The following is a 23,783-nucleotide window of genomic DNA, read 5'->3' on the forward strand; positions in this document are numbered from 1 at the left end:
CAAGAGCCAGGTGTATTTCTGCTTTGTGGCCCTAGTATATAGATTCTTAGCATGTGTGTTTCTCTCTTGTAGGTGGCCTGATCTTTACTTTAATTATCTGGTTGATTGTTTGTGCTATGACAAGGAGCTGGAAACAGAGGAAAAAAACTACAAGCCCAATAGAACATGGAGAAGCCCAAAATGCAATTTAAAGATGGAAGCTTCTCCAGATAAAAGATCTGCCGCTGCTCCTTTGGCATCACAGCATCCCATTCATTGTGAATTATCAAAAAGGGAAACAGATGCTTTTCAGACAGAATATGAGATGGATTCTTTAGACAAAGCACATGTTCAGCATTTGAGCCAGACATCGAAGAGTATTGGAGATCATCCTAAAGCTGCTTCACCAAAACACTCATCTAATAGAGCAGTAATAGCTTGGGATTCCAACAATGAAATGTCCACAAATAACAGAACTGGTTCTGAAGTGCCAAAAGAAAGCATACGATCTGATCAAAGTTTGAATCGATTTGTGGGCACATTCTTTAAACGTTTGGATGAAGGTGCCACGAAAATGGAAGGAATTTCCAAAAGCTCCAGTGCTCCAGGTTTGCTTCCTACACCTGAAGAACCTAGACTGTTACTTGCCTCAGGATTGCTCCCTATTGTCGAGGTGCCTAGGAGTTTATCTACAAAAAACTCACTTCCTGTTAAAGAAGAGTTTGAAAGTTCACAAAAGGCAGACTTGTCTTCCATCTCTCAGGACCAGAGAGACTTAACCGCGTCCGAGTCAAGTTCCAGGGCTGAGGTGATGTCTCCAAATTGTGATGTAGGTTCCCTCGCTACCTCTTTTAGTGAAGAAAAATCAACACACCCTATGAAAATGAAGAATATGGAATCTGGTAAGAGAAAAAGAATGACTGTTTATTATTTATCTCAATAGTAACTCTTTAATAAAAATATCCACATTTTTAAAAATGAGCTTTGTCATGGGACAGCTAAAGCGAGTTGGTAGTGTTTGTTTCTTTCATTCTGCTTTATGTAGTTAAAGTTTTCCTCTTTAAATAGGTAGGATCATGGAAATAAACTAGTAAGAGTTGTGTAAAACCTGGATTAACCTTAGTCCTTCGTGACCTGAGTCCTTTCCTTGCTCTTTGTCCATCTAGTTTAAGTATTAAAGTCTACCAACAGTACTCTTACTCTTTGAGCCAAACGTTGACCCTATCTATTGGTATGGGCGATGCGAAGTGTAAACCCTGGACTGTAATAGAAGAATGGTAGTCCTTTATTGGACACGCCATAGATATCAACAGAAAATGCCATGGGATTTTTTTTGTTTTTTTGCAAAGAAAGGAATGTGCTGGATAAAATCATATAGAAGTTATTTTTTCTGCTTTCTATAAAATTCTTTTTTATAAATTCAGTTCAACAAGGAAATTCTTCACTTATCATCAAAGAAATATAGTGTATGCATGTGGGTCTGTGTGATATATATATATATATATAATGATTGATTGTGTCAGTTGTGTTGGTCATACTGTCATGTCTGTCTGGACCCCAGATGGTGCTCAGAATAGTGGAAGGTGCAGAGAGCAGTGTGCAAGCACAATATGCTCTGTCTGTAAAGCACTGTTGCAAACACGCAGAGGCACCCACAACCACAGGTATTATCATAAACGCACAAAGCCACACACAGGCACTCTCACATGCATGTACATGTACACAGGAACATTCACACAAGCAGACACACATACAGACACCTCCAAAAACACCCACCCATCCACATACACAGACACACCCCCCTCCACACACACAGATAGTGGCACCCACAGATACAAGTGCATTCACACACCCAAACATGCACAGGCACCCCCCCCACAAACACACAGGCAGAGGCACTCACACTCACAGGGACTGTCACAAACACACAGGCACCCACCCACCCATATGCACAACCATATAAAGACAGACACACATACAGGCTCTCCCAAACTCATGCAGGCACATGCCCCCATCTCCACACACAGGCAGAGATATTTATGATCACAGGTACAGATGTGCATACATACACACAGGCTGTTATTGACCAGACAACTCGAGCAATGTCAGATAATGTATGCTCTATTTGCAAATTCCTGTCTTCTCATGCTCCCACAGAAAGGGACAGGCAGTTATAGGCATACACATATGCTTGCACAAGTGTGCAAAAGCTTGCACATGTGTGCATGAGAACGCACACTTGCAGAAGCACACACAAGCTCATCCAAGCATGCACAAGTAGGCATGCAAGCTCATACAAGCAGGCAGAACTTGAAAAAGTTCAGACAGGCTTGCACATGCACACAGGCTCGCATAGGCAAACACACCCAAACAACATGCAGGCACACACAAACAGGCTGTTCTAGACCAGACTACCAGAGCAATGCAGGGCACCTTTTTCTAGTGTATGTATGTGTATAGTCTTGATTTTCTTAGAGAATGCAATAGGGAAATGAGAATAAGTTCCAGCATGCATCTGGAGCACCGTAACAGAGTATGCTTTCTTTCTTTGCCCAGAAAGAAAACCTTTCTGGACATGCATGGGAGAGCCATGCTGCCATTGCCACACAAGTCTCCTCAGTCTGTTTTGTCCGCTGAAGCATATGGTCAGTTTTGGATCTCTCTCTTTTCCTGTCACTGGACTATATTCTTATTTTATTTTAAAATTGTTTATTAATCACTTTTCAGATCAAAGCGATTTTCTGGGTTATTTTTTCATTATTCATCTCATTCTTTCATTTTCTCATTGTATTTTTCACTAAAAAAAATATTTATTTTTTTCACCTCAACCTTTTCAAACCATGTATGCAAAGTCATCCAATGTGGATAAGTAGCCTTTCGAGCTATGCTCAAAGTGTCATCACAAAATGGGCAGTGAGGAGGGCTGTTTCAGGACCGTCATTATCCTCTACCTGGTCCTGCCCGTCATCGCTCTTGCCCTTTGGGAGGAATTTTCCCTGATCAGAGGTGCTGGCATCTGACATCATCTTATGAGCATCAGCCGCCTTACTTAAGACCCAGTGCACCGCGGGCAGACCATCGCTAGCGTGCAGCTGAAGCCATGCACCAAAGAGGTGTGCCTGTACTGAAACATTTGCTCTGTAGCGGGAATAGTGGACTCCGTAGAGACTGTGGGGCCGATTTTAAAAGTTACGTGTGCGGGGTACATTTTATAACATGCACTCGCTGCCGTGCGCATGTTATAAAATCCAGGGTCGGCGCGCACAAGGGAGTGCACATGGCCCCCCCCCCCACCTTCCCTTCCCCTATCTAACCCATCCCCCAGCCCTACCTAAATTCCCCCTTACCTTATTTCGTCAAGCTCTCAGCCATGCCCCCAGACCGCTGCCATGCTCCCAGCCCGCCACCATACCCCCAGCCTGCCCCTTTTTTGAAGCCCCGGGACATAGGCGCGTCCCGGGGCTTGCGTGCACCGCCAGGCAGGGGTAGGTTTTCTGGGGTTACGCACGTAACGCTTTGAAAATCTACCCCTGTGAGTATAACTTATCTCCTGGTTTTTGTTTTTTTTTTTGCCTAATCATAGATATGGGGAAGAAAAGGAAAGGGGTCCATCAGACCTACCCCATTGGGATTGGTGGCCTCTTCCTCTATGACTCAGTCATTGATTGAGGCTTTTATGAAGAGTTCCAGTGCAGATTTTAATAGTACTAAACCTAATCAGCTTTGGAAGGATCAGTTCTAGTCTAATCCCGGATGTACAGGCACCTCTTCTTATTACTCCAGAATCTGTGACTGACATGGGGCCATTTCTTTGGTGGATGCTGCTACAAGAAATACAAATCACTTAAAGATCTCACTCATAAAACATATATCTTGGATGTGCTGTGGGATTTGCTATATTAAATGATATTAATGACTTTTATATTGTACTTGTCAGACACGAATAATTTTGAGTTTCTGGCAAACCAAGCGTGCATAGGTATAATCATTGGTCATTATAAAAATGTAAATGTTCATATTGTGAGCCAGCAGTTCTTTTTTAAGCATATTTTTTTTTTTTTTTTACAAGTAAAATACTTTTTATTAAAGCACAAGCTGAACTTATCTTAAACTTGTAGTCCAATCCAGGGACCAGAAAGGTTTCTCGGAGCACCAGTGCACATAGACAAAAAAAAAGTCTTCCGTTGTGCAAACCTCAACTTCCACCCGACATTGCAGTGTTTTGGAACAAGCGTCCTTCTTCCGAAGTAAATGCTAACCAAGCGTCTTCCCAATTTGCTATCCTATTTATGGAACCAATTGAAGCTTTGACAGATACCGGGCCGTTTAAGATGGAGACGCTAGGTAAAGCTATCTAACTTCTTAGCAATATCACTGGAGGACAAATTATAAGCACTCCTGTGACTCCCTGTGAACTTGTAGAGGTCCCAATTTAACTGATTTTTTGCAGATGTCTCAAGTTGAGGTTGACTCTAGGGCTACATTATTAATACATTTTGCTCTTAAATCAGGCAGAAATTGGACTATGTAGATGTTTCTATTTATTTATTGATTTGATTTATATTCCACTTTTCAAGCTTAAAAGATTATTTTTCTTGGTGATAGGATTTTACTTTTTCTGGAAGTTTCTAGAGCCACTCAACAAAGACATAAATCATTTTTGCTTAAAAAATCAGGGTTTTAACTCTAGGCACTTCTTTTCTTCTTCAATTTCCCTGGGTCCTGCCAGATTTTTTTTTTAATGCAGACCAACTAGGATTTTTGCAAAACAGAGTTGTATCTGAAACATTTGTAATTTCAAGATCTGCCAACTAATGCGCTATTCCAGTGCTATTATAATTGTTTTATCTGCATTAAACTTATTTTCCTTGTATTTTTCTTAGTTAATTAGTCCCCAAATTTTTGGTTTAATATGGAATGGCTATATGTATGCTTTATTCTTCTGTAATCTTTTTTTCCTGTTTTATCTTAGCATATCCCATTCCTTTATCAATTGTTCTTGATATGAAATTTCAAATAAAGGCATATAAAGTAAAAAAAAAAAAAAAAAAAACCAACCCAAAAACAAAATGGGCAGTCAGGATCTTCATGACATATGTCTTGGATGTCTAAGACTGACCTGTGACTCTTCCCATTGCAAGCCATGTGGTAAAATGTCCCCCACAATTCATTCAGGACATGAAGCTTAAATAATATTTGTCCTCGCCTTTGGAGAAAGAGAATTAATCCACTAAAAAATTGAGAACCAAAGACTCAGATTTTCAAGAGAATCGAGACAGGCTTCCCTCACACAGCTCCAAGTGTAAGAGAGAGAGGGAAATTTCCCGTTTAGCACCAAGGTCTAATGAGCATTGCATTAACAATATAATGGCAAATAATGAACATATGGCACCAAGAAAATGATGCCATCAACATTAACACCATCATCTAGGTCTAAGTTGATGCTGAAGATCATGGTCCCATCATCTTCATCTGAGCTGGTGCCAAAGCTTTCGGCACCGAAGCCTTTACATACGGATATGGAGGCTCAGTGCCACTACTTCATTGTTACATCTAAACATGGGGGTTTTCCTACAATACTAGACCCGGAGTTTGATCCATCTTCCGTGAAGGCTCAATCTGTAATACCTTTGCCTCCTCTTTCTGAGTACCATTTATTTGTCCAAAAGCTATGGTCAGATTCTGTCAAATCCTATATGATTGATATGCCTACTACTTCAGTACTAGCTGCCTTAACCAAACCAAATTTGGAAAGGTTCTCTAAGCAACTTTAATGACAGGATTCTATCCCATATAAAAAAGTTCAATCACAGCCTGGTACTACATCTCCTAAAGAAGAGTCCTTGCGAAGAAAGTCTCCATTTAGTGATGTCAATTTCAATCCAGATTCGGTCTATTCTTTTCATTCTTATTAACACCATTCAGGATTGCATCCAATCTATCTCCACAACCTCCTAAAAGTTCCACTCCTCCTGAGGATATGGCATTTCCTGTGTTTCTCCAAAAAATATTTGTCAATTCCTTTTAAATTGGAGGAAGACTGACAAAAAACAGACTAGTTTCAAGGTGTCTTACATTTATTCAGCTACTGAAACAACCAAAGGCAGTCCTGGTTCACAAAGGTCCTCTCTCTATATCTCAGTTACAAGGAATATTAATGTAAAAGTTCAGCATTGTCCAAAACATACCAAGGTTCAACTTCCCCATGACTCTCTAATAGTGGAATCACCTATGAAGAAAGCAAAGAAATATAAGATATTTTCTAGTGTTGCACCTGAGAAACAGTCTAATCTATTGTACATATCTGGTGTAAAAAAAAATCAATCTACAATGTTAAGAACATAAGAAATTGCCATCCTGGGTCAGACCAAGGGTCCATCGAGCCCAGGATCCTGTTTCCAACAGAGGCCAAAACCAGGCCACAAGAACCTGGCAATTACCCAAACACTAAGAAGAACCCATGCTACATTAATGGACTTCTCCTCCAAGAACGTATCCAAACCTTTTTTGAACCCAGCTACACTAACTGCACTAACCACATCTTCTGGCAACAAATTCCAGAGCTTTATTGTTCATTGAGTGAAAAAGAATTTTCTCCGATTAGTCTTAAATGTGCTACTTGCTAACTTCATGGAATGCCCCCTAGTCCTTCTATTATTCGAAAGTGAAAATAACCGAGTCACATCTACTCGTTCAAGACCTCTCATGATCTTAAAGACCTCTATCATATCCCCCCTCAGCTGTCTCTTCTCCAAGCTGAACAGCCCTAACCTCTTCAGCCTTTCCTCATAGGGAAGCTGTTCCATCCCCTTTATCATTTTGTTTGCCCTTCTTTGTACCTTCTCCATCACAACTATATCTTTTTTGAGATGCGGCGACCAGAATTGTACACAGTATTCAAGGTGTGGTCTCACCATGGAGCGATATAGAGGCATTATGACATTTTCCGTTCTATTAACCATTCCATTCCCTTCTTAATAATTCCTAACATTCTATTTGCAGTTGAATATTACAGTATTACAGCTCATTAGCTACAGATGGTGCAGTACCTGTATAACACTCTACAAAAGAGAAGACAAAAGAATCAGATCATTTAGATCAAAACAAAATTGCCTCTCTTTTAGATGAATCTGAATAATGCACTAAGCATATGACCTGATCTATATATATGATTCATGTGATGCAACTTCAATAACTTCTGCTATGGATGTGGTCACCAGAAGACTTGCTTGGCTTAAAGCCTTGCGTTTAAGGGAGGATGTGCATAAGGTGACAGATGCCCCTTGCTCTGGTGACAACTTATTTGGTGATAAAGTGAAGGAAGCAGTAGATATAATAAAAAAGCACTGTACTCCTATGCAATCCTTGACTTCAGCTACAATAGATCCATCTGCTCAAGAGAGATACCAATAGCTTATGTATAGAAGGCAATACTACAGGGAGATTCACTTGAAAGAGACTCTGAATGTTCTGTAATAACTCTCACTAGGATGAAGCAATCTGAACGAAACAACATGCAATGTGCTTCTCAGTATATGGAGCTTCGAACAAGCTGGGATGCCCCCACGTCAGAGCGATGAGGTAGGCGCCGCGTCGAAATGTGTCTGGCAGAAAATGGTGATCACTTCCAGTATCACATGTAATGCAAAATATTACACATATGTCAAGGTATGTAGCATATTTTTTTGGTTCAGATTGCTTCATCCTAACGGAAATTACAACAGAATATTTGGGGCCTCTTTCGAGTGAATCTCCCTGTATTATTATTCTTGCAAAAGATATCATCCCTATTAATACTACAAACAATACTCATTTCCACATCAGCAATAACAGCAGTTTGAACAACAGCAACAGCCCAAATCTTAAGTTAGAGACAGACCTCAAAAGGTCCCTCAAATGCCAAACCAGAGTTTTTGACTACCAGTTTCTCAAGCATTCCCTACTTCATCAAACCCTTCTAGTAGGTAGGAAAAGCTTCAAATATTTCTGCCTCCCTAATCACTTCAGACCATTGGGTACACACAATGATCAGCAATGGCTATCGCATAAATTTCGGTCCCATTCCACCTTCATACAGTCCTCCTTCCCCTCATGATCAGATCAGCTCCAAAGTCTCAGACAATACCTAAACTCTCTGTTAGGTTGAGCAATAGAGCCAGCACCACAATCACAGGAGAGAAAAGGATTCTATTCAAGATATTTTCTCATCCTCAAAAAAAATTAGGAGGCCTTTGCCCCATAATAGAAACAAAAACATTTTTAAAGAAGGAAAAATTCCCTATCCATTATTTTTCCTTTGCTCAAGGCAGGCAATTGGATTACAATTCTGGATCTCGAAGATGCCTACAAGCATATTCCTATCCACAAGTTACACATGAAATACCAGAGATTCAATTTATAGAAGGTCACCAGTTTCAGAATCTGATTCTTACATTTAGTTTGGTAGCAGTTCCCAAATGGTTAGCAATTGTAGCTGCCCATATCAGAAAGATCAATGTTTTAGTCTTTTCTTATTTAGCACATTCTACAGTGAATCCAAGCACAACATATCTTTATGTAATCAACACCTTATAGACCCTAGGATCTATAGTAAATCTGCTAGGAATGTACAATCCCACATTTTTTGGATTTTTTTTTGTTTGTTTGTTTTTCTTTTGTTCATTTTTCAGTTTGGTTCATTTTTTTTTCAGTTTGGTTTGCTAAACAAAAAAAAAAAAAAATTAAAAAAGGAAAAAAATCTCAAAACAAAAAAAAAGGGCCTCTGGCAGCCCTGGCCAGGCCTGATACCTTTCTGGCCAAAATAACTGCCTGGGATGGTGCTGGGGCATAGCGCCAAACTAGCACCATTTTTAAAGCACTGAGACCTGGGATCCTGCTCTTAGAAGCAGGATCCTGGAAAGATATAAGTGGGGAGCTGTGGTGGAACTCCCCAGCCCCTTGGTGTTACATAGGGGGAGGGCATTGGCCCAGCACTGAGGCTTAGGCCTGGGCCCTTCCCCTATCTAAAACCGCTGAGGCTGAGGAGCTCCCACCATCTGCAATTGATATCACAAAAAATACTCCTTACAGTGGTGGATAAAACCATCCAATCTACTTTGTGGACAGCCCTTTCATTTATCACAGAAACAAGAAATTTTGATGATAGATGCTTCACCTCATGGTTGGGGAGTCCATTAAATACCCTTTGTTCTCAGGGGACCTGGAACAATTGAGAATCCAATCTGCACATCAGTACCCTGGAACTCAAGTCTATTTTCGCAACATTCCTGGTTTTTGAAACCTGGTTATAACAATCAGTGTTTCAAATACAGATAGCCATACATCCAAGGAGATGCAACAAAATTGATAAGGTCCAAACTTCAGTAAATTTATAGAAAATAATTCTTCTTTAATTTAGCATTCAAAACGGCAACTCCATTCTTTATGTGTCAAATATTACAGTTCTCAATTTATTTTCTATAAATTTATTGAAGTTTGGACCTTATCAATTTTGTTGCATCTCCTTGGATGTATGGATATTTGATATTTGGAGTGCATTTTTCTCTGCTCCGTTCCTGTTGTTTTGGATTTCAATACAGATAGACAATCAATTAAGCATGTTCTACATAAACAAAGAGGAACAGGCTTGGTAAGATTATGCAAGCAAGCGCTCAAGATATGGAATTGGGTAATAGCAAGGAAGATACAGATATTGGCAGTTTATCTACCCTGGAAGGACAATGTTTTTGTGGATACTTTGCATCTTCGCTTTCAGCCTCACGAGTGGTCTCTTCACCTCAACTTCATACAATTTCTTTTCCAGCTGTGGCAAACTCTGCAAACAGACCTTTTTGTATCTCCAAACAATTACAAACTACCACTCTTTTGTTCCAAGATACCAGCTCAAAACTTATCAGTGGATGTTTTCTCAATTCCATGGCATAAGATGCTAATGTATGCATTTGTAACAATTCCTCTTATATCAAGGAAAATTATCAAACTGAGATAAAATAAGGGGATAATACTCATAACCCCCTTCTGTTGTATCTCTGGTTCGGATGGAGAGAAGTGGACATCACCTCCAAAGTCGCAAGGGATGGCATGATGAGGCTGGAGAAAAGCTTGGACTGTCAGGTACAGAGTGCAGGCAAGGCTGGAACCAGAGCGTGTACTGGAACTCAGGGATGGTGTGCAGGTAAGAGTGGCACTCGGCTTCAGTAGGAGTCTAAAAAATAAGATTGGAGAGTTAGGGGCAGATTTTCAAAGGGGTACGCACGTAAGATACACGTGTACCCCCCGAAAACCTGTCCCAAGCTCCCCCTACACATGCCAAGCCTATGTTGCATAGGCTGCCGGTGCACACAAAGCCCCGGGACGCGTCAGGGGCGTGTCGCAGCCGGTGCGTCATTGGGGGCGTGTTGGGGGCGTGTCATGGCCAGCTTCTCATTGGGGGCATTCCGGGGGCATGGCCACAGCCTCCAGACCAGCCCCCGGACCGGATCATGGTGAGCCGGCAGCCGGCCTAGCGCGCACAAGTTACGCCTGCCTTGGGCAGGCGTAACTTTCGCAATAAAGGTAGGGAGGGGGAATTAATTAGGGCTGGGGGGAGGGTTAGTTAGGGGAAGGGAGGGGAAGGTGCTGGGGGGGGGGTGGAAGGAATGTTCTCTGTGAGGCCGCTCCGATGGGAATGGAGGCAGGCTGCGCGGCTTGGTGCACGCTGACCCCGGATTTTAAAAGATACCGCGTATCTATTAAAATCCAGTGTATTTTTGTTTGCGCCTGGTGTGCGAACAAAAGTATGCGCAAGCGTACTTTTATAAAATCTACCCCTTAGTGTATAGCATTGGATGAAGAGGTAGATATAATTAGCATCTCAGAAACCTGGTGGAAGGAGGATAACCACTGGAACACTGAGATACCAGGGTACAAATTATATTGAAATGATAGGATGGATCAAATTGGTGGAGGGGTGGCACTATATGTTAAAGAGAGCATTGAGTCAAACAGGATAAAAGTTCTGCAGGAAACAAAGTGCAATGTTGAATCTTTATGGATAGAAATTCCAGATGAAAAAGGCAATAAAATAGTAGTGGGGGTGTATTACTGCCCACCTCGCCGAAATTAACTAAAAGACAATGAAATGCTAAAACAAATTAGGGAAGCTAACAAAATCAGCAGCACAGTAATATTGGGTGATTTCAATTATCACTAAAAAGACGTCATGCAACTGTAATTTTTCTTAGTCAATGTGCTATTATTTATAGGACCATCATAACACCTGCGGGCATACCAGCATATTTTAGCTTAAGGTCTTGCCACTTCAGGTCGTGTTTAATCATTGGCCCAAGTCCTTTATTCTTTTTTGCATATTTTTTAGTATTTTTAATATTTTTGTAAAAATTCTGTATCGGGGTGATACCTTCCTCGGCGTGACTCAAACTTTCAAAGAAACGTGGTTATTTAAAGTCCAGTCCGACGCACGTTTCGCATCGCTGCTTCAGGGACTGCAACAAAACACTTCGCTTCTGTGTTTGATGGCTGACAGGTATATTTATCACTGCCCCGTTACTTATTTGCTTGCTTTCTGCAAAGGACAGATACCTTCGTTATTCAGCACAACTTGCAGCACATATAAATAAAATGTTTGGCACATACCTGGGCGAAGCTGAATGAAAACAACAGTGAACTCACCCGACCTTGCCGCCGTTTCCTCTTACCGGCGTCTGAGCAAGGTTGCCGCGAGAATACCGCCGATTATATGTGATTTGTCATATTACAGCTGTGTAAAATCAGCGCGTTTCAGCTGTATGTGAGTGATGTTCACATGAAATGGACCCATTCTATTTCTTTAAGTCCATAAGGATTCACTGTTTTTAATGCAAAAATCCAGCGTTGTTCACTCTGACGGAGGCGCTGAATTCTATCACCTCGTCTCCAGTGAGCAGATATTATTTCCAAAACAGTCCATTTTATTTCAGAAAAAGTGTGTTTATGTTCAGTATAATGTGTGATCAATGGCTCCTCAATTCTTCCTGTCTTTAAGCAGCATTTATGTTCTGTTAAGCGGGTATGAATAGGACGCTTTGTCATGCCCACATAAGTTAGTGGGCATGGGCAGAATATAGCGTAGATTACAAACGAGGTTCTACATGTAGACTGGGGTAGCGGCAGTTTACGTCCTGATGCAGTGCATATGGTGGTTTTCAGAACTCATCCTAATTTTTACCAAATGTAGTAACAAAATTCCAGTTCAATCAGACCAGTTGCACTTCTGATGGTTTCCCCAAGACCTCATTATTCTCCAGCAGAACAGTCTCTTCATTTCTCTAGAATATAGAAGAGCTAATTTATTCTATTTGGACTGAACAAAGCCTTTCAGAAAATCACCTCCGATGATGTGTCTAAGCAAAGTCTTCCAGTCAGTAAGCAAATTTTATCAAAATGGCTTTCCCAATGTATTTCTTTCTGTTTTGCTAATGCTGGTATTCATCTTCCAGGAAAAGAAAGAGCTCATCAGGTACATGCAACCACAACTTCAGTAGCCTTTTTTCCTTCTGCTTCAGTTCAAGACATATACAAAGCAGCTACTTGGCTTTTGATACACATGCTAATTAAACATTATTGCCTGCCTGGACTGGGACTCGTGTAGTGATAGCAACTTTGGCCAAGCAGTTTTACAAAATGTATTCAAATAAGAGCTTCAACTTTCCCTCCATCCACTTTTACAGATTTTTTTTCAGGTTGTAAAGAATTCTGTCAACAACTAACATTTCAATTTTTTGCAGCCCTCAACTTGGGTGACCCATTTGTGGGGTTGTCTTTGTGTATCTATCTGCTTGTTCACAGAGAAAGCAAAGTTGCTTACCTCTAACTGGTGTTCTCTGTACACAGAAGGACATATCAGCCACACAATCCCACCCTGTTCCCCTTAGTTGAAGCTTATTAAAGAGACTGAGAGAGGGCTTTTTTTCGCCTCGGTTCATGCTCCATCACAGTACGATCGGGCGACATCACTCACTTGTGAAGTTGATTTGTCCTGCTGTCCATGGAGAACACCTGTTACAAGTAAGCAACATCTCTCTCACACTCTCTATAATCTATATCTGTCTATTTATCTATCTATATATGCAAACACAAACACACACACACACACACACACACACACACATATATATATATATAAATAAATGAAATATATCTCCACATCTCTGAAAATGAAATATTCCATTTCAGGAGATCTGCTCTATATATTATAACTTCATCATAGCTATATTCACAGGTACTATAAAATGCATTTTAAAATATAATGTTGGTAATGTAAGGGTAGATTTTAAAAGATGTACAGTTCCCAGCACGTGCATATGGATGCGCCAATTTTATAACATGAGCGTCGCCACACACACATGTTATAAAATACAATACCCGCGCGCAGATTAACATCCAATTTTGTATTGGCACGTGCATGTGTGCGCGGGTTCCCACTTGTGCATGCAGGGTGAGTTTTATAAATCACACACAATGATACAATTGGCCTTTTCCCAGTTTCCTATCCCCCTACTTATCCTTCCTTTCTTCCCCCCCTCTCCTCTCCAACCCCTAAACCTATCCTAACTTTCCTATTTTTTTTTGTTTTTTAACTTACCTGTTCCTCTCAGAAGGAGTAAGTTCTGCGCACCGGCCAGCTGCTGGCGTGTGCTTCATCGGGACAGCACTTAATGGTGCCCCACCCCACCCCTGCCCCGCCCAGACCCCACCCCTTTTCAAAGACCTGGCACTTCCGCGTATACCGGAAGATACACATGTGACCGGGCCATTTTGAAAATATGCTCGGCCCAGCCACGCGCATATCTCCCAGGTTTTGCATGCACCAGGCTTTAAAAATTTAACCAATAGAAAATACTTCTGCTGTGAAATATTAATATGAGAAAACACAAACTTTAAAATATGCATACTTTGACATTTGGTGGTACCAAAAGTGCTACTTTTTTCTTTTCATGCACCCACATAAAATACATTGGTTGCTAAACTATTTAATTTATATAATTCTTCCAGGAATATACTTTCCAGTACAAAGAGTAGGGATGACATACATAGACCTAAGGACTTCTCTTAGTAAAGCCTTTTTGCTTATTGCTGCTTCCTTAATGTTTGAACATTACTGATTGATAGATTACAGGGGATAAGGAGAACACAACATACAGTATTATTTCAATATATTTCCTGTCTTTTCCAGGCCTGAAATATTTTGAGACACAGCATGAAGAGAATGTCATGGACTCAGAAGCATGCTCTGATGTACCTCCACCTGCTTCAGACACTTTAGAAATTGCAGTTTATCATCCAGAAAGCATGATGCAGATAAATGCAAATAACAGAGATGTTGGTCAGAAAATAACCAAGAGAAGCAAAACCTGGAATACATTATATGGCTTTTCCAATAATTCAACAGAAATACAAGAAGAAGCAAAGTGTGATGGAAATGAAGCACATATAAAAGAATTAGAGGTCACCCCCATGTCTCTCAATCGAGAGCGAGCCTTCATTAGAAAGAAATATGAAGAAAATTTCCAAGGTGAAGAGCATATGGATTCACTGAAGAACGGCAGATCCATAGATTTATCTGATGAAGACTCTATCTCAGAAAAGGAATTGGTGAGGTTCTTTTGTTCTAAGGACTACTTTTCATCAGAAAGTAATGAAAGTTGTGATGAAGGTGATGAGGGACTAGAAGATGTAGAAACCAATTGGACTCCAATGGCATCTTCACAGTCAACACCCACCATCTTACAGAAGCCAAAAAACCCTACAAAAGGTAGGGTTACAGCCCACAAAGGTAGTAAGATGACCACATCTGAAATAAAATTATCTAGCCCCTACCTGGAAAAAGAAAGCATAAAACAGAAATCCATTTGTGATGCTTATGAATTGGGCAATGAGAGGCTTCGCCATAAAAAACGAAGAAGCAAAAAAATTAAACAAGGATTCTCTTTATCCAGTGATAGACTAACAGGGGAGCGATTTTGGAAATACCACACAAACTGTTGTGATGAATACAAACCATGTGCAACTGCTAAGAAGGTGTTGAAATACATAAAGACTGCACCACTAGAGCAATTAGATAATGAATCCATTCAGAATCCACCTTCTGATCTGGATCTTCTCCAAGGTAATGACAGGCTTACAGTTAATCTTTTAGTTAAACTCTCCCAGAAAATGGAGAGAAAGAGAACCAAGATGTCTCCCTGGAAATAATCTGATAGGTTTGGTGTACAACGTAGGTTTTGGATAATTATATGGTTTATTATACTATGAGATAAAGTAGGCTGGGTACTATGTTTCATCTACTTGAATATGTAGAAATAAAGTTCAACAAAACAGTTGCAGGTGATTTTTTTTTTTATTGGACTAATTTAGTACATTTCTTGACTAGCTTTCATGATTTACACTCCCTTCATCAGGTCCAAACTGAGCTGGTTTCCCGCTGACCTGAGGAAGAGTATGTAGCTTCCTGAAAGCTAGTTATAAATGTATTACATTTGTCCAACAAAGGGCAATTAAAAGTCTTTAGCTGATAGAAATAAAAACCCTATCTTATACTATGAACAAATTAGGCTAGTGCTTTAGGTGTCATATTAATCAAGCTCTTCATGAGCCGAATTAGAAATATGTGAATCTAAATCTAAGACAGTTTTGAGGATTTCTGTCAGAACAAGTTAATCTCTATCCTGTGTTGAAGAGCACAGCATGGAAATAGGGAGAGGCAGTACTGTAGAGTTGTTTTTTGTTTTTTTTTCTGCATAAGGAATCCAATTAATGAACCATTTTTTTCATTCATTAGCATTATGGTTCATGGACTTCCTTTACCGTGCACTCTACCAAAGAATCCAGATCAGAAGGAAGGATTGATATGTTTGTTACTTCCCCATGCATAATGCATAACATCTATTTAATAGGAAATGGAAAAACTGCATAGCAAAAACTTCCTATGGAAGTCATAGTATTCAGAAAACATCTGTACTAAATGTACTTATGCCAGTCAGACCCCAGGTCTTAATAATTTAGATGTAGGAAGACTACTAAGTTTTGCTTGATGCTCTGTAAGGAGATGTTATGAACTTTTGGTTGGCTTAGAATGTGAAATAAAGAAAATATTGTAAAGAAATATGTAAAATGATCTTGTTACCTGATGTATTTTTGTACTGTTTTACAGAATTAGTCTTTCATTCTATCTTGTATTTATGCAAAATCTTACAGACCAAACTACTTCCCTACCTTTACCACCCACATCTATAAATGACAAGGAAACCAGTTTTAAACTTCAGAGCAGAATGTTACAAAACAAGAACTGTATGAGCTTGCCCAATCTGACAGAGTGCTTAGCTATCGGAGGACTTCACAATGTTCAAAAGCAACTGAAGAACAAGAACATCTCCTGTGGTGCTCCACATTTTATTCAAGTTAAACCAGCTCCACAGGTCGACTCAAATCCCCAAGAACCGAGCTATGAACCCTATGCTATGCAAACAGCAGCTGAACCTGGAGCTGAAAAAAGCTTTGATTCTGTAGACCTCATGGCCTGTGACCAATGTGATCTACCTGAAAGTTCAATGGCAAGGCAGATAATACATGTTTGTAATGCTTTTGGTGAGCTCTCATCCTCTGTAGGAAATAAAATAGATGTTAGCACTTCTTCAGATTGTCAGCCTACAGAGCATAATTCAAAATTCCTCCTGACACAAATTGCCTGCACCAGTGAGGATCCATTTGACAGTGGAAAAGGAAAGATAATTAAGACCCCAGCTGTTTCACACACAGATTCACCCATAAACACCTGCCTGCAACTTAGCAAAGTGGCATTTTCCAAAATTGCTGTGACTGGAGATGAAACCTTCCTTCAAAATGCCAAGAAAGTGCCAGAATACTCAAAACCTGTGTACCAAGACATATGCATGGATATAACCAGATCACCGCCTCAGCATCACTGGCTAGATAATATAAATTGTGACAATGAGTATCCCTGCCTTCTGGTAAATGGGAAAAGCACAAGCTTGCCGAGTTGTCATAGTGACAAGTTGCTGGCTCTGGAAAATGGGGAAGACTGGTATAAAAGCCAGAGAAATGCTGGAATAGTCCAACTAAATGAAACTGAACACCATATTTTCAGTGCATTGATGGCAAATGAATTGAGGCCCAGAGACTATAGTGAGAAAATGCCACATGGCAATTACACCATCAAGAATAATTCTGTGCTGGCTTCCATGAATTGCTCTAATAAAATGCCTGATAGCCATGCTTGTAATCCTACAGATCACCCTCATGATACAAACACTCTGTATGAAAAGGGATTCAAGCAACCAGATGAGTTTGAAGATTACAAGTCAGAAGTAGCTATTCTGTGTACAAAACCTTTTGTTTCCATGTCAGAACCACAAAAGTTAAGGTATATTACACACAATGAGAGCGGCCATATTAATGATGAAAAATATTCTAATCCCAATTGCGAAGAATGCCTTATTCATAGCAAAGATCAGTTGTTTTATCTGTCAGAGGACAATACAGAGGGCAGAAAAGGCTTAAAGCAAAGCCTGAATGACTATCGTGCATTAAAACTCTCCAGGAGAACTTATCACTCAGTCTTTAAGCTACCAGTTGGGAGCACACCAAGGGAAGGGCCTCATCAGTCTGAAGACCACCACATCCCAACCCATGGAGTGAAACAGAGGCCATCTGTCCCAGAGTCAGAAAGATACAAAATGAAAACATCCCCCTCTCCAAATTCATTAAATCAGGAAGCTGAAAGCAGATTAGCCTTGAATTCTAAGTCTGAAGAGCTCGCCATGCAATCAGCAGCTAAAACAACCTATGTAAGATCACTTTATAAAGCAAAACCCCAAAGAAAGTTGATATATAACTTTTTCCAAAAAATGGCCTTGCCTGACGTAAATGAACTGAGTGTTCTGTCTAATCTCCACTTTTGTAAAATTGCTGGAGAATTGACTCTGAGCATGAAAGAGAGAGAGGGGACAGAGCAGTTCCAAGGAGATGAAGGTAACGCCCCTCCTGATCCAAGTCCATCAAGTAACAGTGGGCAGTACGAACCCCCCACTAGACAAGAATTAAGTGCAGATAGTGAGCTGTCTCTGATACGTATGCTGTGCAGCTTAAAGTTGTCTTTGGAACATTCTGGGACTCTGCAAAAACAAAATAATATGGACCCTTGAAATGCAAAGCTCTTGTCATTAATTTCAGAGGGCCCTTGTTAAAGCCAGAGGTTCTAAAAGAACAGAGGCAGCAGTATTGTACAATGACTGCAGCAAAGAATGACTCTATGCTCTTGAAGGACTGTACTCTCAGAATCTATAACGAAATGTGCTTTTGCTCTTCAAAAGCAAAGTAAATCTTGGACATGATTTGTTATAGAAGTCATATTATATGTCTGGTATCATGAACCATCTCCATTACAACAAACCAGGGATAAATAACCTCCAGTTCTCATGGATATCAATCCACTTGGCTTTTCAGGCAATCCCTAATGAATATGCATGGATAGATTTGCATACTATTGAGTCAGTGTGCATGCAAATCTCTCTCATGCATATTCATTAGAGAGATCCTGAAACCTAAATGGTGAAATTTTAAAGACCAGTGCACGCATCAGTTGGGGGTTGTGCGAATAAGTTGGGTTTGTGCGCACTGAACATATTTTAAAAAGTGCCCAGATGCATGCGTAAATGCTGTGGCGTGCACATGAAAAAAATTCCCCAAAAGTAGCAGGGACTGATCAGGACATGGGCATTTCGGGGCCTGGCCAAGAGATTCACGCGTAAATACTTACATGCCCTAGCATGAGCCACATAACGTTACTTCTGCTACGGATGACTCGTGAGTCATAAAAGGACTGAGCCATTTCTGAGGGGTTTAAAAGGTCTGGGGTAACTGGGGAGAGTGTGTGCTATCAAACCAGGAAGGGGTTGGCGGACCTAGCTACTAACTGGGCGAACTGATGGACAAACTGGGAATGGTGTGGGCATGTCTGCCTTTTAAAATCCCCTGACTTACGTGATAGAAGTGGCATTTGCAAGCCCAATTCAAATTTGGCACACGTGCGGGCGGCTTGGCTATTTTATAACATGTGCGCAAATTATAAAATAGCCACGTCCCTGGGTGCGGGCCCATGCACACGGGCAAATATGCACCTGCACGCCAGTTTGAAAGTTGCTGTCTAAGCAGAATGGTGTCCATGAGGGCCGGAAGTTGCCTACCCCTGCAACAAACTTAGTATCTGATTCACTAAGGCTTTTTCCCATAGACACAAAATAGGAGAAGAGCCTTACGGGTAGATTTTAAATTGGCCCCGTGCATAAATCTCGGGGTTTATGTGCTGGGCCCAGCCACCCGCATAAACCCCGGTAAGCGATTAAGTGCCGGGGCCTGTAAAGAGGGCGGTCCCGGGGGGAGGGGGTGTCTGGAAGGGGCAGTCCACGGGGGGAGCTGGAGGTGGCCAGTACAGTGGCCATTTGCCGCTGTACCTGGGAAGGGAATTCTGGCATGCACAAGTTGCTACTGTTCCGTTGGAGCAGTAAGCAACAAAATAAGAAAAGAAAAGGTAAGGGAAAGGGTTTAGGGGTGGGGAGGAGAGAAGAGTGGGAGGGGAAGGGGTTGGGAAGTTCCCTCCCAGTCTGCTTCTTAATTGGATTACTAAAACCGGTGCAAGGCCCATCGATTTTATAACATGCAGTGCTGGGAAGTGCGCGCACATGGACTCAAGCATGCAAGTATTAAATCTACCCCTTAATGAATATGGCCCTTATTTTGCTTCCCATTTTGCTTGATAGAGCGAGGGCACTGCATATCTGTAGCTGTGTTTCGTTTCTTCAAATCAAACTAGACTGTGTTCATTTTACGCTGATGCATTAATAGTCCAGGATTTTCTAGTCCTGCAAAAAAGAAAATGCCCGTCGAATCAAAAACCCAAACAACACATAACTATTTTCCATTCTATATTTATTTTATTTAACTTTTAATGTTGATTCCCATGCACAAAAATACTAAAGCAGATGATAATTCAAAATATCATAATATTAAATTTAAAAAAAAATCATCAACAAAATGTATATAAAGCACTGCTGTGAGCACTGCAGTTGCATTCTCCTTTGGCTTTATAACAGTTTCCTACACACTTCACCCATTGGTCATTCAGTTTATCAGCAATTTAAATTTATGCTGTGCTATGTTATGTAATGTAGAGCCATGAGCTTATTTAAACCAGATTTTTCCTTTTTTTTCCAAAGTAATTATTCACAAATATTAAATACTATTAATAGAGTAATATATCTTTTAATTTCTGGATGATGATAAAGAAAATTTGGCATGGGGATCTAGATGATTGCTGAGATTTTGTTATGGGGATTTGGGTTGAAATAGTTATAGGTTTATGTTCTAGCCCAAATATCAGTGTGTTCAAGTTATGCTGCAGCCAAAAGATAGGGAGTTTTTTTTAATGAATTGCATTGATGCTTTTTACTTTGAGTACTGAATTTAAAAATCTTTGGCTGTTTCTACTGTCATAGGTATTTGTGATTTACTTAATACAATCAATAAATTCTGTCCATTTACTTTTTCCTGATGCTCATAATTTTGCTAGGATTTTAAAGTTATCACAATGCTACAATGCAGACTAATTTAAAGAGTTGATGGGAAAGACTACGTGCCTATAGAACAAGTTTCTTCAATATTTGAAAATGATATTTTTATATATATATTTTTTGGCTTTTTAGCCTGCCTTTCCCAATACTCAAGGTGACTAGGAAAACCTCCTTCAATCTGGTTTGAATACAGACTTGTATAGCCATTATATTATTATTTTAATGTTTTTGTGCTACTTACTATCTTCATGGAGTGGCCCCTAGTTTTTGTATTTTGGAAAGAGTAAATAATCGATTCACATTTACCTGCTCTATTCCACTCATGAGTTTATAGACCTCTATCATATCCCCTCAGCCACCACTTCTCCAAAATGAACAGCCCTAAACTCTTGGGGGTAGATTTTAAAAAGTGCACGTCCATGTGCGTGCGGTTCCCGGCATGCATACATGGACACACGGACTTTATAACATGCGCGTGGCGGTGCGTGCATGTTATAAAATTTGTGGGCTGCGCACACATTCGTGCTGGATTTTATCAGCACTTACGCGCGTGTCTGAACCCTTTTAAAAATGCGTGTGGCACGCACAGGGCCCGGCCACTCCAATAAGTGCTGGTATTAATGCGCATGGCCATTTTAAAATTTGGCCGTTGGAGAACAAATGGCTGAGGGGGGAGATATGATAGTGGTCTAAAAAATCATAAGTGGATTAGAGCGGGTATCTGTGAATCAGTTATTTACTTTCAAAAAATTAAAAAACTAGGGAACAGTCCATGAAGTTAGAAAGTAGCACATTTAAAACCAATTGGAAAAATTTGTTTTACACTCAATGCACAATTAAGCTCTGGCATTCATTGCCAGAAGATGCTGTAAAAGCAATTAGCATAACTGGATTTAAAAACTGTTTGAACAAGTTCTTGGAGGAAAAGTCCATAAACTGTTATAAGCAGATAGACTTGGTGAAAACCACTACTTATCCCTTTGGTGTTAGCAACATGTGATCTATCTATATAGATCTCCTGCTAGGTACTTGTGACCTGGATTGGTCACTGTTGGAAACAGGATACTGCTCTTGATGGACCCTTGGTCTGACCCAGTATGACAAATCTTATGTTCTTGTGTTATGTTCTTGTTTTAATGTTGTTTGTCTTTTCTAAGGATGTGTTATTAGATAACTGTTTTATGTGATTTGTAACTTTATCCATTTTCAGTTATTTTTTAATTGTAAAAGTGGTTATAGTATAAATTAAATAATTAAATCTGCTTAGACACAGTTTGAGTCTGACTATGATTTCTCAAAATTTAGATTTTCTTGAGTTGGTTCAGATTCATGCACATATTTGCAGATTCAAACTATTTGAGATATATTGAGATTCTTTGACCAATGATGAAAGTATGAATCTGAATATGTACACCTGGACTGGGCAAAAAACATCCAAACTAGCTATATCTGGTTATTTGACTTGGTTTGCCCATCCTTAATTTTGTATCTAAAAAATGTTATATGCTCTTTGTTTAAATAAGGCTATCAAGTTTGCATGGATAACTGAATTATGGCAAGTCCTGCATGCTGTTTGGGTCCAGAAGGCCCGGACCAGGAAAGACGAAGTAATGTGTCACATAAAAAGATAATGCGTGAAATCATTTACTAATACAGCCTTTTGCCAAAATATTGTAAATCTCTTCCATTAATGCAATGCTACATAATCATGCAACGTGGTCCCAGCTAATGGTATTGCCTGATTGATGGCAGCTTGTGTAAAGGTGTAGGGATGTGATTGCACTTCTATAAACATCTTTTTGAGTCTCTAGTCTTTGAATTTAACAAAGAAGGGGATATCGAGAATCCAGGATGGAAAGGGGCATTGGAGAGGGAATGGTAAAGAGGGAAGGGGTACCAAATGATGGATAAGGGAAGAGGGCAAACGGTGTTGGGGGGCAATGACAACAGTACTCAAGGTCGTCCTTACCCTCCAGCCATCACTGATACTAATCAATAAGTGCATTTCCTCCATCCTGTGAATAACAAGCAGCACAAAGTCTTTCATTTTGATGCCTTTGGGAGCAAGTCAGACATTTTGTTTCCACAGGATTCCAAATTACATTGTTGGTCACTTCTGCAATATGCTGATATAGGGCCTTATTTTCCAAACGTATCGCACGCGGTAAGGGACGTTTCGCACGCGAAATGTCCCTTTTCGCGTGCGATACCAAAATGGGGGCGGAGTCTGCCCCAGAAGAGGAGGAGTCGGGCGTCACCGGGGCCGACTCCGCGACGACGGCTCGCACAGTGAAAAGGTAAGTGCCTTTTTGCTGCCTATTTCGCTCCCAATAGCTACACCTCCTATGGTGGCGCTATTGGGTGCGAAACCGGCAGCGATCGCACCACGACGGTGCGATCGCTGCCGGCTAGTGCAGGCCCGCCCCCCATTTCGGCCCCCCGCCCCTTATCTTCTAAAGTATCGCAGGCCTGCGATACTTTAGAAAATGAGGCCCATAGTGAATGACAGCAGATAAAGACCAAAATGTCCAGCAAGGAGCTTAGGATTGCAATCATTTTACGCATGTTACCCCTGAGCCTTCTGTTTAGGATTTTAAGGTCATTCCCATGCAGGTCAGGATACACCATCCCGCTGTGGAAACACAAGGCAGGTATTTCACAGGAGGTTTTAGGCTGAGCTGCCGCTCTGTGCAGTTACCCCAGTGCTTCTTTGCCATCCTCTTGCCAGCAGGGATTCTCTGTGTTTATTCTATGCCTTTTATAATTCTGTTACTGCTTTTCTCTATATCACCTCCCCTGGAGGACAGTTCTGTTTCTGATCCAAACATGAGACCATGGTGGTGCAACTTTGACTCAAAAGCAGCATTGCTGATGGTCCCCTTCTGTATGTACTACTTGCCATCCTTTAATGTTTTGTAGACATGGACACATCTCCATTAAGAAAGATTACACAAATGTATATTTTTTCTGTGGCTGCATGCAGCTATTTTATTCTTTTTTTCTTTCTTTTTTTTTTTTTACATACCACTGTGAAGCAGATTCATATTGAATAAGAAAACTGTACAAAATTTGTCTAATTTTTATGCAGTACTTTTCAGGACCGTACTTCACAAAATAGGCTCCCATATTTGGAAAAATGGCAAGTGCTATTAAAAATACATTCACTTAATGCACTAGGGC

At 40.4% G+C, this 23,783-nt stretch overlaps 1 protein-coding gene across 6 annotated transcripts in view; it reads left to right on the top strand.

Moving 5' to 3' along the window:
- Positions 1-19,556, top strand: part of LOC115096719 — a 29,707-nt gene extending 10,151 nt beyond the window's left edge. For 2 of the 6 annotated variants that reach the window (XM_029611746.1, XM_029611748.1), the window contains 3 exons: positions 73-881; positions 14,192-15,124; positions 16,213-19,556. In XM_029611746.1, the coding sequence (XP_029467606.1) occupies positions 194-881; positions 14,192-15,124; positions 16,213-18,179 (3,588 nt within the window). In that variant the 5' untranslated portion in view covers positions 73-193 and the 3' untranslated portion in view covers positions 18,180-19,556. Of the gene's footprint in view, positions 1-72; positions 882-14,191; positions 15,125-16,212 lie in introns of those variants that run through there. The other 4 variants (XM_029611749.1, XM_029611750.1, XR_003858131.1 and 1 more) reach the window with 2 other exon arrangements.
- The last annotated feature ends 4,227 nt before the right edge of the window (positions 19,557-23,783 follow it).

This window comes from Rhinatrema bivittatum, chromosome 8 (genome assembly GCF_901001135.1).
Source record: "Rhinatrema bivittatum chromosome 8, aRhiBiv1.1, whole genome shotgun sequence".
Lineage (NCBI taxonomy): Eukaryota > Metazoa > Chordata > Amphibia > Gymnophiona > Rhinatrematidae > Rhinatrema > Rhinatrema bivittatum.